At 43.6% G+C, this 15,487-nt stretch overlaps 1 protein-coding gene across 2 annotated transcripts in view; it reads left to right on the top strand.

The window, feature by feature from the left end:
• Positions 1 to 15,487, top strand: part of LOC117399302 (vasoactive intestinal polypeptide receptor-like) — a 92,504-nt gene that overhangs the window by 59,774 nt on the left and 17,243 nt on the right. For both annotated transcript variants that reach the window (XM_033998399.3, XM_033998398.3), the window contains 3 exons: positions 5,428 to 5,581; positions 5,943 to 6,003; positions 6,587 to 6,653. In XM_033998399.3, the coding sequence (XP_033854290.1) occupies positions 5,428 to 5,581; positions 5,943 to 6,003; positions 6,587 to 6,653 (282 nt within the window). The remainder of the gene's footprint in view (positions 1 to 5,427; positions 5,582 to 5,942; positions 6,004 to 6,586; positions 6,654 to 15,487) is intronic.

Genomic DNA, 15,487 nt, shown 5'->3' with positions numbered 1-15,487 from the left:
CTGGATAAGGGTGTCTGCTAAGAAATAAATAAATGACAGTACCGCCTTATAACCTGTTCCACAGTATATAGGTCTGCCTTATAAAGGGGGAGCACTGTGCCTCACTGCACAGTCCCATTCACACTGCACACTCTCATTCTCACTGCACAGTCCTACATACCTCACTGCACAGTCCCATTCTCACTGCACAGTCCCATTCTCACTACACAGTCCTGCATACCTCACTGCACAGTCCCATTCTCACTGTACAGTCCTACATACCTCACTGCACAGTCTCATTCTCACTGCACAGTCCCATTCTCACTACACAGTCCTACATACCTCACTGCACAGTCCCATTCTCACTACACAGTCCTACATACCTCACTGCACAGTCCCATTCTCACTGCACAGTCCCATTCTCACTGCACAGTCCCATTCTCACTACACAGTCCTACATACCTCACTGCACAGCCCCATTCTCACTACACAGTCCTACATACCTCACTGCACAGTCCCATTCTCACTGCACAGTCCCATTCTCACTACACAGTCCTGCATACCTCACTGCACAGTCCCATTCTCACTGTACAGTCCTACATACCTCACTGCACAGTCTCATTCTCACTGCACAGTCCCATTCTCACTACACAGTCCTACATACCTCACTGCACAGTGCCATTCTCACTACACAGTCCTACATACCTCACTGCACAGTGCCATTCTCACTACACAGTCCTACATACCTCACTGCACAGCCCCATTCTCACTACACAGTCCTACATACCTCACTGCACAGTCTCATTCTCACTACACAGTCCTACATACCTCACTGCACAGTCCCATTCTCACTACACAGTCCTACATACCTCACTGCACAGTCCCATTCTCACTACACAGTCCTACATACCTCACTGCACAGTCCCATTCTCACTACACAGTCCTACATACCTCACTGCACAGTGCCATTCTCACTACACAGTCCTACATACCTCACTGCACAGTCCCATTCTCACTACACAGTCCCATTCTCACTACACAGTCCTACATACCTCACTGCACAGTCCCATTCTCACTACACAGTCCTACATACCTCACTGCACAGTCCCATTCTCACTACACAGTCCGACATACCTCACTGCACAGTCCCATTCTCACTACACAGTCCCATTCTCACTACACAGTCCTACATACCTCACTGCACAGTCCCATTCTCACTACACAGTCCTACATACCTCACTGCACAGTCCCATTCTCACTGCACAGTCCTACATACCTCACTGCACAGCCCCATTCTCACTACACAGTCCTACATACCTCACTGCACAGTGCCATTCTCACTACACAGTCCTACATACCTCACTGCACAGTCCCATTCTCACTACACAGTCCCATTCTCACTACACAGTCCTACATACCTCACTGCACAGTGCCATTCTCACTACACAGTCCTACATACCTCACTGCACAGTCCCATTCTCACTACACAGTCCTACATACCTCACTGCACAGTCCCATTCTCACTACACAGTCCTACATACCTCACTGCACAGCCCCATTCTCACTACACAGTCCTACATACCTCACTGCACAGTCCCATTCTCACTGCACAGTCCCATTCTCACTGCACAGTCCCATTCTCACTACACAGTCCTACATACCTCACTGCACAGCCCCATTCTCACTACACAGTCCTACATACCTCACTGCACAGTCCCATTCTCACTACACAGTCCTACATACCTCACTGCACAGCCCCATTCTCACTACACAGTCCTACATACCTCACTGCACAGTCCCATTCTCACTACACAGTCCCATTCTCACTACACAGTCCTACATACCTCACTGCACAGTGCCATTCTCACTACACAGTCCTACATACCTCACTGCACAGCCCCATTCTCACTGTACAGTCCTACATACCTCACTGCACAGTGCCATTCTCACTACACAGTCCTACATACCTCACTGCACAGCCCCATTCTCACTGTACAGTCCTACATACCTCACTGCACAGCCCCATTCTCACTGTACAGTCCTACATACCTCACTGCACAGCCCCATTCTCACTGTACAGTCCTACATACCTCACTGCACAGTCCCATTCTCACTACACAGTCCGACATACCTCACTGCACAGTCCCATTCTCACTACACAGTCCTACATACCTCACTGCACAGCCCCATTCTCACTACACAGTCCTACATACCTCACTGCACAGTCCTACATACCTCACTGCACAGTCCCATTCTCACTACACAGTCTGACATACCTCACTGCACAGTCCCATTCTCACTGCACAGTCCCATTCTCACTACACAGTCCCATTCTCACTACACAGTCCTACATACCTCACTGCACAGTGCCATTCTCACTACACAGTCCTACATACCTCACTGCACAGTGCCATTCTCACTACACAGTCCTACATACCTCACTGCACAGTCCCATTCTCACTGCACAGTCCTACATACCTCACTGCACAGTCCCATTCTCACTACACAGTCCCATTCTCACTACACAGTCCCATTCTCACTACACAGTCCTACATACCTCACTGCACAGTCCCATTCTCACTACACAGTCCTACATACCTCACTGCACAGTCCCATTCTCACTACACAGTCCTACATACCTCACTGCACAGTCCCATTCTCACTACACAGTCCGACATACCTCACTGCACAGTCCCATTCTCACTACACAGTCCCATTCTCACTACACAGTCCTACATACCTCACTGCACAGTCCCATTCTCACTACACAGTCCTGCATACCTCACTGCACAGTGCCATTCTCACTACACAGTCCTACATACCTCACTGCACAGTCCCATTCTCACTACACAGTCCTACATACCTCACTGCACAGTCCCATTCTCACTACACAGTCCTACATACCTCACTGCACAGTCCCATTCTCACTACACAGTCCGACATACCTCACTGCACAGTCCCATTCTCACTGCACAGTGCCATTCTCACTACACAGTCCTACATACCTCACTGCACAGTCCCATTCTCACTACACAGTCCTACATACCTCACTGCACAGTGCCATTCTCACTACACAGTCCTACATACCTCACTGCACAGCCCCATTCTCACTACACAGTCCTACATACCTCACTGCACAGTCCCATTCTCACTACACAGTCCTACATACCTCACTGCACAGTCCCATTCTCACTACACAGTCCTACATACCTCACTGCACAGTCCCATTCTCACTGCACAGCCCCATTCTCACTACACAGTCCTACATACCTCACTGCACAGCCCCATTCTCACTACACAGTCCTACATACCTCACTGCACAGTCCCATTCTCACTACACAGTCCTACATACCTCACTGCACAGTGCCATTCTCACTACACAGTCCTACATACCTCACTGCACAGTCCCATTCTCACTACACAGTCCTACATACCTCACTGCACAGTCCCATTCTCACTGCACAGCCCCATTCTCACTACACAGTCCTACATACCTCACTGCACAGCCCCATTCTCACTACACAGTCCTACATACCTCACTGCACAGTCCCATTCTCACTACACAGTCCTACATACCTCACTGCACAGTCCCATTCTCACTACACAGTCCTACATACCTCACTGCACAGTCCCATTCTCACTACACAGTCCTACATACCTCACTGCACAGTCCCATTCTCACTGCACAGTCCTACATACCTCACTGCACAGTCCCATTCTCACTGCACAGCCCCATTCTCACTACACAGTCCTACATACCTCACTGCACAGCCCCATTCTCACTACACAGTCCTACATACCTCACTGCACAGTCCCATTCTCACTACACAGTCCTACATACCTCACTGCACAGTCCCATTCTCACTACACAGTCCTACATACCTCACTGCACAGTCCCATTCTCACTGCACAGTCCTACATACCTCACTGCACAGTCCCATTCTCACTGCACAGCCCCATTCTCACTACACAGTCCTACATACCTCACTGCACAGCCCCATTCTCACTACACAGTCCTACATACCTCACTGCACAGTCCCATTCTCACTACACAGTCCTACATACCTCACTGCACAGCCCCATTCTCACTACACAGTCCTACATACCTCACTGCACAGTGCCATTCTCACTACACAGTCCTACATACCTCACTGCACAGTCCCATTCTCACTACACAGTCCCATTCTCACTACACAGTCCTACATACCTCACTGCACAGTCCCATTCTCACTACACAGTCCCATTCTCACTACACAGTCCTACATACCTCACTGCACAGTCCCATTCTCACTACACAGTCCCATTCTCACTACACAGTCCTACATACCTCACTGCACAGTCCCATTCTCACTACACAGTCCCATTCTCACTACACAGTCCCATTCTCACTACACAGTCCTACATACCTCACTGCACAGTCCCATTCTCACTGCACAGCCCCATTCTCACTACACAGTCCCATTCTCACTACACAGTCCTACATACCTCACTGCACAGTCCCATTCTCACTGCAGTCTCATTCGCACTGCACAGTCCCATTCTCACTTGTCGTATCTCTCTTGTTTACATTTTATAACAAAACATTTTCAGCCGATAGGTAGAAAGCTTTTGTTTAGTATGCTGTGTCGCTGATATCACAGAAATTTGCAATATTTAATTTAATCAGATAAATCTGGGGTATTACTGTACATTGATAAAGACCTAATTAAACATTGACTCTTTACACAATTCTGGTACCTTATGTCAGAGACACACACGGTAAGAGCAGTAAATGTGAAACCGAAAAAGGCAAACATGAATAAATCACCAGCATTTCATGGTGTCAGGTAGGCTTTGTGTGGTCCAGTGGTTAAAGAAAAGGGCTTATAACCAGGAAGTCCCCAGTTCAAATCCCCCCTCAGCCACTGACTCATTGTGTGACCCTGAGCAAGTCACTTAACCTCCTTGTGCTCCGTCTTTCGGGTGAGACGTAGTTGTAAGTGACTCTGCAGCTGATGCATAGTTCACACACCCTAGTCTCTGTAAGTCGCCTTGGATAAAGGCGTCTGCTAAATAAACAAATAATAATAATTGTCAGCTTAGCAACACCCTTTCAGCAAACAGAGATGCGGGAGAGTTTCACACATTTAAAGCTTTTTTTTTATAAAGACTACATTTGCTTTTCCTTTCTGTGTACATGAATTTCTAACATGTATGAGCTGTGAAAGTTTTTCTGACATATATAAATGTAGTGTGTGGTTGAATGGGGCTCTGTGTGTTCAGGAGAGCCAGGTCGATGACTGGTGAGGTAATAGAAGGGGCTGGGCATGGACCTTACAATCTCAGGGTCCCTGTTCTTCAGACCTAATCCAAAGCCAATGAAGCAGGAGGCCTGGTTCTCCACACTCCCCTGTTTGGCAGGCCTGTCACACTCTGCTTCTTACTGTTACACTTTCTGCTTGTCTTTAGATTGGCTGCAAAGCTGCCATTGTCTTCTTCCAGTACTGTGTAATGGCCAACTTCTTCTGGCTCCTGGTGGAAGGCCTGTACCTCCACACGCTACTGGTGGTCTCGTTCTTCTCTGAGAGGAAGTACTTTTGGTGGTACATTATGATTGGCTGGGGTAAGTGTCTGTCACCAAGTCCTGAAAACTCATTTCTGAGTGCAGGTAGAATATGGTATGAACATATGAGATTGCATATCTCGTGTGTTTAAGAAATCCTTCTGATATTACCTAATGACAGTCATTTATGGAGCAGGAGATGTGTTTGTTGCAATCTCATGAAAAGTACTTCGATGCCCTGGTGTTCAGACAGTACACGCCAAAATATTCAGCAGCTCTGTAAATAACCTAGAACACAACTTAACAAACTGTATGGGAGTGCTCATAAGGTCCTGTGAATATAAACTCTGTATTTCAGCTGGGTGTGTTACAATGTTCTGGTGTTGCTTTTTTATTTGTTCACCCTCTTCTCTTTCTTTAGGAGGCCCATCAGTATTCATTACAGCTTGGAGCATCACTAGAGCTTATTATAATGATATTGGGTATGTCCAGAACTGGCAATCATGTATTTGTGTATATGTGTGTGTGCAGCTATCAACCAGTAACAAAGACACAGTTCATTTTTAATTTAACATCGTGTTGCATCAACACATACCGTACTTATTGGAATATAATATACAGTAGGGTGCATGTACTATTCAGAACACACTGGTATTCTACTTTCACTTTGATTCGTTACATTGTTGAGTGCTTACATAGCACACTTATAGGCTCATTTTTGTAGCCGTTGTTTAGTGCTGTGAAGGGCCATGGTGCGGAGTAATATCAACATGCAAGCAATAATGCTGGACATTTCGGGTGAATAGGAGCTGTGGCTTCTGAATTCATGCCATTGGGATGCTATCACAACAGCGTGTATTTCTGTGAAAATGTGCAGAACAGTTAACAACCTACTGCATTACCAACAAACCAGCAATGGCGCTGCCATGGGTTGGATAGCCGTGCAATGCCATGGGTTGGATAGCCGTGCAATGCCATGGACATACAAACCATTGTTTACCATATTAAGAACAGTAACATGAATAGTTTGTGATTATGAGTGATATTTTTGTTCTTGTTTAATAGTTGCTGGGACATTATTGAGGCTCCATACTGGTGGATCATAAAAGCACCGATTTTGGTTTCAATATTGGTAAGTTAACAGGACTCCAACATGCCTGTGATTTCAGAATCTTTTCATGTCTTTTTCTCTGAAGATCACTTTCCCCAGAGCTTTCCCCATCTGTTTGATCTGTAACACATGCCACTACTTCCAGTGTCTTCAGTAACAGTGCCATGTAGCATTCGGTCTTGTTTCAAACATCTGATGCCTCGAACTCTTCTATGGGGTTTTATTTTTGTATTTTAAAAGCAGTCTTGTGTATTGCAAGCTCTGTACATTACCACGTTAGTTTTTCCAATGTACGGCACAACCATTGCTGGTTGCACATTGCATTCAACACTTCTTATAAACCAATTTGACAAAAAACACACAAGCACAAAAGCAGGCAATTTGCCAATTAGACAAGACCAAGCAGAAAAGTTTTAAAGATTAAAAGATTAAAGCAAAAGTGAAGAATTTATCAGAAATGCTAAACCAGCACTGACAACAACTACTTTTTTTCTGTCATACGTCTCAAAATCTCCACAGCAGAAAAAGCGTTAAACGTCACGAGAAATATTCAGTATCCCTTAATCGTGCAGATAAAAAGCAATGCGTTTCAATGGGTGGTTATTCATCCGACCCTGCACGGGCGTCCACAGAATTCATTCTAGGGGGCAAAGTGGGTTTTTATCGCATAATAATTATTACACTTCTAAGCCTCATTTACATTCACAACTCAGACTTAAACCGGTATAGATCCAGATGGCAGCAGAGATCCTTATCGTTTTCAGGTTGCATTTCCACTTGTCTATCTTTATTTAATTCAAGAGCACAGACTGTGCTTCACAGTGAGGGTGATTTAAGAATACACGTTGGCTACTGTCTCCACATCTGGAGAATTATTTTAACCACACAGGAACGTGTAGGAATAAAAGATGAAAAAAGCAGTCATAAAGTGTGCTTTATTAACAATACTTGAACAATTATAAATATACTTTGCAAAGAAAAACACCCACAACCAAGTAGAGCAGGAAGTGTACTGTAATACAAAAAATGCCACATGCTGACGTATTGCAGTAACGAAGTGCATGCTAAACACGCAGCTCCAACCTAACTGAACTATTTAAAACAAACAAACAGCACAAACTTAAACAGCATGTTACTATGGTAGTCATCATGGGCTCCAGAGCTGGAGCACCGACTGACATACCTAACTAGAGGTATAGTATTACAATCTTTAATTTATTCTTTGAACAAGAACTGGAGTCTGCGATTTGCTTGGCCAAAACTGTTGACTTCTCGCTTTATAAATCTTCTCTTGATGGAAACGTATTAGACACAAGCGATCGTCACTCATTGTGCAGCGTGACCATGTCTTCTCTTGATGGACACGTATTAGACACAAGCGATCGTCACTCATTGTGCAGCGTGACCATGTCTTCTCTTGATGGACACGTATTAGACACAAGCGATCGTCACTCATTGTGCAGCGTGACCATGTCTTCTCTTGATGGACACGTATTAGACACAAGCGATCGTCACTCATTGTGCAGCGTGACCTTGTCTTCTTTTGATGGACACGTATTAGACACAAGCGATCGTCACTCATTGTGCAGCGTGACCATGTCTTCTCTTGATGGACACGTATTAGACACAAGCGATCGTCACTCATTGTGCAGCGTGACCATGTCTTCTCTTGATGGACACGTATTAGACACAAGCGATCGTCACTCATTGTGCAGCGTGACCATGTCTTCTCTTGATGGACACGTATTAGACACAAGCGATCGTCACTCATTGTGCAGCGTGACCATGTCTTCTCTTGATGGACACGTATTAGACACAAGCGATCGTCACTCATTGTGCAGCGTGACCTTGTCTTCTTTTGATGGACACGTATTAGACACAAGCGATCGTCACTCATTGTGCAGCGTGACCATGTCTTCTCTTGATGGACACGTATTAGACACAAGCGATCGTCACTCATTGTGCAGCGTGACCATGTCTTCTCTTGATGGACACGTATTAGACACAAGCGATCGTCACTCATTGTGCAGCGTGACCTTGTCTTCTTTTGATGGACACGTATTAGACACAAGCGATCGTCACTCATTGTGCAGCGTGACCATGTCTTCTCTTGATGGACACGTATTAGACACAAGCGATCGTCACTCATTGTGCAGCGTGACCATGTCTTCACCCTGCACAGGGTGCAGAAGGACCGCTCGATTGTCGTAACTCTTATTAATGCATGATGTCATAATAGTTTTTGTAAATGCACTTTAGCTAGAGCAATCTGATTTTCAAGAAAAAACACGACCAGTATCACAAAAATCCGAGTTTCTTGTTGTATAATTTTTTTTTCAAAAATCATATACTATCTGCTGTCAAATTTAAGATTCATTTAATTATTTCACATCAAGAATAAAATCTGTGCTTTATAAACTATGAAATGTTTCTACACCAAGCTGTGTGCTGTGAACTCTGAGAGCTTGCATTGTTTAAGACTCCCACAGAACTACAGATCTGAGAATAGCCTGACATTTCACCATTTTACATTTACAAAAATTCGCTGTAAATGAGTGTTTTATAAACACCAAATATTAATATTTTTGTATTACCAGTAAAAAGCACCATCTGGGGCTCCCGAGTGGCGCATCCAGTAAAGTTACTCCGCGTGGAGTGCAGGATGCGCTCTATAGTCTGGACGTCGCCGGTTCGAGTCCAGGCTATTCCACAGCCGACCGTGGACGGGAGCTCCCTGGGGGCAGCACACAATTGGCCGAGCGTCGCCCGGGGTGGGGGAAGGGTTTAGGTCAGCCAGGGGGTCCGGCTCACCGCGCACCAGCGACCCCTGTAGTCTGGCCGGGCGCCTGCGGGGTTGCCTGTAAGCTGCCCGAGAGCTGCGTTGTCCTCCAACGCTGTAGCTCTTGGGTGGCTGCATGGTGAGTCCGCAGTGTGAAAAAAAGCGGTCGGCTGACGACACACGCTTCGGAGGACTGTGTGTGTTCGTCTTCGCCCTCCCGAGTCAGCGCAGGAGTGGTAGCGGTGAGCTGAGCCTTAAAAAAAATAATTGGCAATTCCAAATTGGGAGAAAATAATAAAAATAATTGGCAACAACTAAATTTATAAAAAAAATAAAAAATAAAAAAAGCAGCACCATCTTTGGACCATCCCCGTTCAACCCTAAAAAAAATCATGCTAAAACTCAAAAATTTCTCAACACTAAAAATTAAAAATAAAAATAATATAAAAAGATCTCAGAAACGGCACCTCTGACTGAAACGAATGCGGCCATGTCAGGACATCTACCCTAAAAGACCGTGCATGCAAAATGTCGTGCCAGTCCATTTAACAAAGTTGAAATTATTAAATTGCAAATCGCAGTTTATCAATAAAGTGCCGACTCAACCCTAACCACTCCACTATAATTAACAGTTCAATTTATACTGTAATACCCGACACACTCAGCTGTGTAGAGCAGCATTTAATCTGTGAGTAGAAGCACAGCAAATCAAAGGGTGCATTTTTATAAATGCAGCAGAAAGGTAAAGCATAGATATGTGCACAGAAATCAGCTAAAACAACAAGATCTGAAAAACCAGTACTGTAAATGTGCCTCTATATTGACTCTGATTATCAAATTCAGACTAATGAACGTGAACGAATACAGAGTAAAATGATTTGATCTAATAAGGTACCTTACTGGTCCGGATTTCTTTGCACTCCTGGTTGTTTGAATTTGTGAGTTCTTTAACATTGCTCTGCCTTTCTCTCCCAACGCAAGTTATTTCCCGCCAGCAAAAAAAAAAATAAGGTCCTGGACAAGAATCCCTGGACAGTCCACCTCACCTTTGAGCAGGACAGCCAGCTTGTTTTCCTTTTGATCAGCTTGGTGTGCTTCCCAATAGCTTTCAAAAACATGATATCATCACCTGAATAGATGATTCCTCTGTACGCATACCACTAACTGAGAGAGTTAAATGAACGTGATATTCTTCTGAGGAGTCGTTCACTTGCCTGGTGCCGGTAGGGTTCCAACTTCCATTCATCTAACTTTTTTATTTTCTTCGTAAATTTGGATGCGGCAACATTTTCTGCAGTTAAACTTTGATAAAACGGAGGTAATGCTGCTCGGCTCTCCTCGACAACTGAGCAATCTCGACTGTTTCAGTTTGGTGATTGATGGGCTTGAAGTTAAATCCAGCTCTGAGGTCAGGAATCTAGGTGTGTTTTTTGACCCTAGTTTAACCTTTGAGTCTCATATCCGTAATGTCACTAAGGTGTCTTTTTTCCATCTCCGGAATACAGCGCATCAGCATTCTATTCTTTCTCTGTCTGCTGCGGAGAGGCTTGTGCTTGCCTTTGTCTCCCCTGGCTTGACTCCTGCAATGCCTTGCTTGTAGGTGCCTCAAAGGCTGCTCTAGGCTGCAGTATATTCAGAATTCCACTGCTCCTGTTTTAACAGCTTCCACATTGTGTGCACATATCACACCAGTTCTGGCTTCTTTGCACTGGTTGCCTGTTAAGAGCAGGATTGACTTTAAGATTTTATTATTAATTGATAAGGCTCTTAACGGTCTGGTTCCCAGCTACATCTCAGACCTGTTTAAGTACATTCCTGCGTGTGATGTGCGCTCTGCTACCTCTGGTTGTTAAGAATTCCCAGAGCTAAGCTTCATTCTATGGGGGATCGGGCATTTTGCTGCTATGCACCCAGACTCTGGAATGATCTCTACAGGCAATCAAGGACTCTAAAACCATAGATATTTAAGAAACAACGAAAAACGCATGTTTATCTATTGGCATTCTATCAGTTAGTTTTTCATGTAACTTGGAATTATGTATAACTTTGTTTTATATCTTAAACTAAAATATGTATTATCTGTGTACCTGCTGTGTTTTTACATGGAATGTTGCTGTGTTTTTATTGTTACTGCGTTTTATATTGTAAAGCAAGCGCTTTGAGATGCTGTGCATTTAGGCGCTGTGATGGCAGTGAATAAGGCAGTTTGTACCCCTGCTCAATGTGCAGTATATTAACAGTGTGAACTCAAACCATGAGGTTAACACAGACCTTTGTTTTTTGATGATATTTTGTATGCATACTCTAGATAGTGGGATCTATTTAAATACCAGGGAATGGGTCATCTCAATTCATGTGTTTATCATTTTGTTTAGATTCACTTTGTGTATCATTTTCCGTTTCACCATCCTGGCGACTGGATAATAGAACTCCCAAAAATAAATCAGTAACATTTTACATTGTGTCTCATTTGAAGTGCTTTATAAAACCCAAAATGTAATGACTAAAGCTAAGGTTTACAATTTTAGAAAGGCAAACTATGAAGGTATGAAACGGAGACTAACAGAAGTTGATTGGAGTAAAATAGAGAAAACATGGCTGTAGTACTGTAGTACTAGAGGCGCAAAACAATTACATCCCAAAAGTAGACAAGTCTAAATCTAAAACAAAATTGCCAAAATGGTTTAATAGATCAATAAAAAAAATATTCAGAGAAAAAAGGCACTTTACAGACTGTTTAAAAGGGACCAAAAAGAGAACATGGAACTGCAAACACAAGTTTTCAACAGTCTCTCGACACAGGGGTTCTACCGACAGACTGGAAAATTGCAAACGTAATACCGATCCACAAAAAGGGAGACAAAACTGAACCAGGTAACTACAGACCAATAAGCCTGACTTCTATTATATGTAAACTCATTGAAACTATAATAAGATCCAAAATGGAAAATTACCTATATGTTAACAATATCCTGGGAGACAGTCAGCATGGTTTTAGGAAAGGGAGATCATGTCTAACTAACCTGCTTGATTTCTTTGAGGATGCAACATTGAAAATGGATAATTGCAAAGCATATAACATGGTTTATTTAGATTTCCAGAAAGCTTTCGACAAAGTCCCGCATAAAAGATTAATTATCAAAATGAACGCAGTAGGGATTCAAGGTAATGCATGCACATGGATTAGGGAGTAATTAACATGTAGAAAACAGAAAGTACTGATTAGAGGAGAAACCTCAAAATGGAGCGAGGTAACCAGTGATGTACCACAGGGATCAGTATTAGGTCCTCTGCTATTGCTAATCTACATTAATGATTTAGATTCTTATAGTAAGTAAACTTGTTAAATTTGCAGACGACACAAAAATAAGAGGAGTGGCAAACACTGTTGCAGCAGCAAAGGTCATTCAAAATGTTCTGGACAGCATTCAGAACTGGGCAGACACATGGCAAATGACATTTAATAGAGAAAAGTGTAAGGTACTGCATGCAGGCAATGACAATGGGCATTCAATCAATTCACTCAATTTTTATTTTATATAGCGCTTTTCATAGTGGACCACCATCACAAAGTGCTTTACAAGATGCAGTAACAACAAGAAAATCCATTGTACTTTAAATACAGAGAAATGCATCATACAAGATATACAGTATATAAAAACAAATGCATAATACATTAAATACAGTGGAAAGTGCATAATACATGATAGTAGCATAATCAATTAAATAGTAGCAGCAACACAGCAGCTAATAGCAGATATCAGGCTTAAAGAACATGGAAAGCAAGAGAGAACAGGTGGGTCTTGAGAGTTGATTTAAAGCGAACGACGGTGGGAGCGTCACGCACCACAGCTCAGAGAGAGTTCAAAGAGTCGGAGCCATGAAGCTAAACAAGCGTTCTCCAAGTGTGGTGCACTTTTGCTTGGTGATAACAAGCAGTCCAGAGTCGGAGGACCTCCTCTTGCTGGCAGGGGCATAGCGGGTCAGCAGGTTGAGGAGGTACTCGGGACCTGTGTGATGAAGGGCATTGCAGGTGAGCAGGAGAGTTTTGAAAATAATCCTGAACTTTACAGGTAGCCAGTGCAGCTGGGCAAGACGGGGGTGATGTGATCACGTTTTTTACATCTGGTAAGGATCCTGGCAGCGGCATTCTGAACTAGCTGCAGTCGGTTTATGGCGCATGCCGGGAGACCACCATGTAGAGAGTTACAGTAGTCGAGTCGAGAGGAGACAAATGCATGACAAAATATCTCTGCATCTGGGAGGGAAAGGTAGGGATGGTACAAGGAAGATTTGACCACGGAGGAGATGTGGGCATCAAAGGAGAGGTTGCTGTCCAGAAGTACCAAGGCTTCGTACTGTGGGGCAAGACAGCAGCAGACAGTTTCCGAGGTTCAGGGCAGCTATATTTAGATTCTTAAGTTGAGTTTTAGATCCTACTAGAAGGAGTTCCGATTATAAATATCATATGGGAGATACTGAAATTGAAGAAGGAATCTATGAAAAAGACCTAGGAGTTTATGTGGACTCAGAAATGCCTTCATCTAGACAATGTGGGGAAACTATAAAAAAAAAAGGCCAACAAGATGCTCGGATATATAGTGAAAAGTGTTGAATTTAAATCAAGGGAAGTAATGTTAAAACTTTACAATGCATTAGTAAGACCTCTTCTGGAATATTGTGTTCAGTTCTCGTCACCTCGTTACAAAAAGGATATTACTGCTTTAGAAAGAGTGTAAAGAAGAGCGACCAGAATTATTCTGGGTTTAAAAGGCATGTCATATGCAGACAGGCTTAAAGAATTGAATCTATTCAGTCTTGAACAAAGAAGACTACGCGGCGATCTGATTTAAGCATTCAAAATTCTAAAAGTTATTGGCAATGTCGACCCAAGGTACTTTTTCGACCTGAAAAAAGAAACAAGGACCAGGGGTCACAAATGGAGATTAGATAAAGGGGCATTCAGAATAGAAATTAGGATGCACTTTTTTACAGAGAATTGTGAGGGTCTGGAACCAACTCCCCTGTAATATTGTTGAAGCTGACACCCTGGGATCCTTCAAGAAACTGCTTGATGAGATTCTGGAAACAATAAGCTACTAATAACCAAACAAGCAAGATGGGCCGAATGGTATCCTCTCATTTGTAAACTTCCTTATGTTCTTATGTCTCTAATTACTGTGTATTTACATAGTAGCTACTTTGTAAATGCATGTGTACTTACACATAACTACTGTGCTATTATGCATAGTTACAGTGTACTTAATGTGTACATCGTTTTGCACATTATATGTAAGTACACAATTGTATCAGAAAAAGGTTTGGGTTAGGGTTATATCATGCAACAAAATGTACACATTAAATACATTGTAACTATACATAATCGCATTGTAATTATGTACATGTACACATGTATTTATTAAGTATCTACAATGTGAATACACAGTAGTCAGAGTCACTTAATGTAAAGTGTTACCAACATGTAATCTCTAAGTACATCGGGTACACCAGAGTGTAACCAGAACCTGTTAACTGCACCACACTTCCCCTAGCTGATGCAGGATCTACCATTAGATATACAAATACTTTTTTTTTTTTTTTTAAATTTAGTCGTTGCCAATTATTTTTATTATTTTCTCCCAATTTGAAATGCCCAATTATTTTTAGGCTCAGCTCACCGCTACCACCCCCGCGCTGACTCGGGAGGGCGAAGACGAACACACGCTGTCCTCCGAAGCGTGTGCCGTCAGCCGACTGCTTTTTTTCACACTGCGGACTCACCGTGCAGCCACCCAAGAGCTACAGCGTCGGAGGACAACGCAGCTCTCGGGCAGCTTACAGGCAAGCCTGCAGGCGCCTAGCCAGACTACAGGGGTCGCTGGTGCGCGGTGAGTCGAGGACACCCTGGCCGACCTAACCCTCGCCGCCCCCTGGAAGCTCCCATCCTCGGTCGGCAAAGGAATAGCCTGGACTCGAACTTGCGATGTCCAGACTATAGAGCGCATCCTGCACTCCACATGGAGCGTCTTTACTGGATGCACCACTCAGGAGCCCCAGAAATACAAATACTAAAAGA

This window comes from Acipenser ruthenus, chromosome 4 (genome assembly GCF_902713425.1).
Source record: "Acipenser ruthenus chromosome 4, fAciRut3.2 maternal haplotype, whole genome shotgun sequence".
Taxonomy (NCBI): Eukaryota; Metazoa; Chordata; class Actinopteri; order Acipenseriformes; family Acipenseridae; genus Acipenser; species Acipenser ruthenus.
This window is presented reverse-complemented; position numbering and strand designations above follow the sequence as displayed.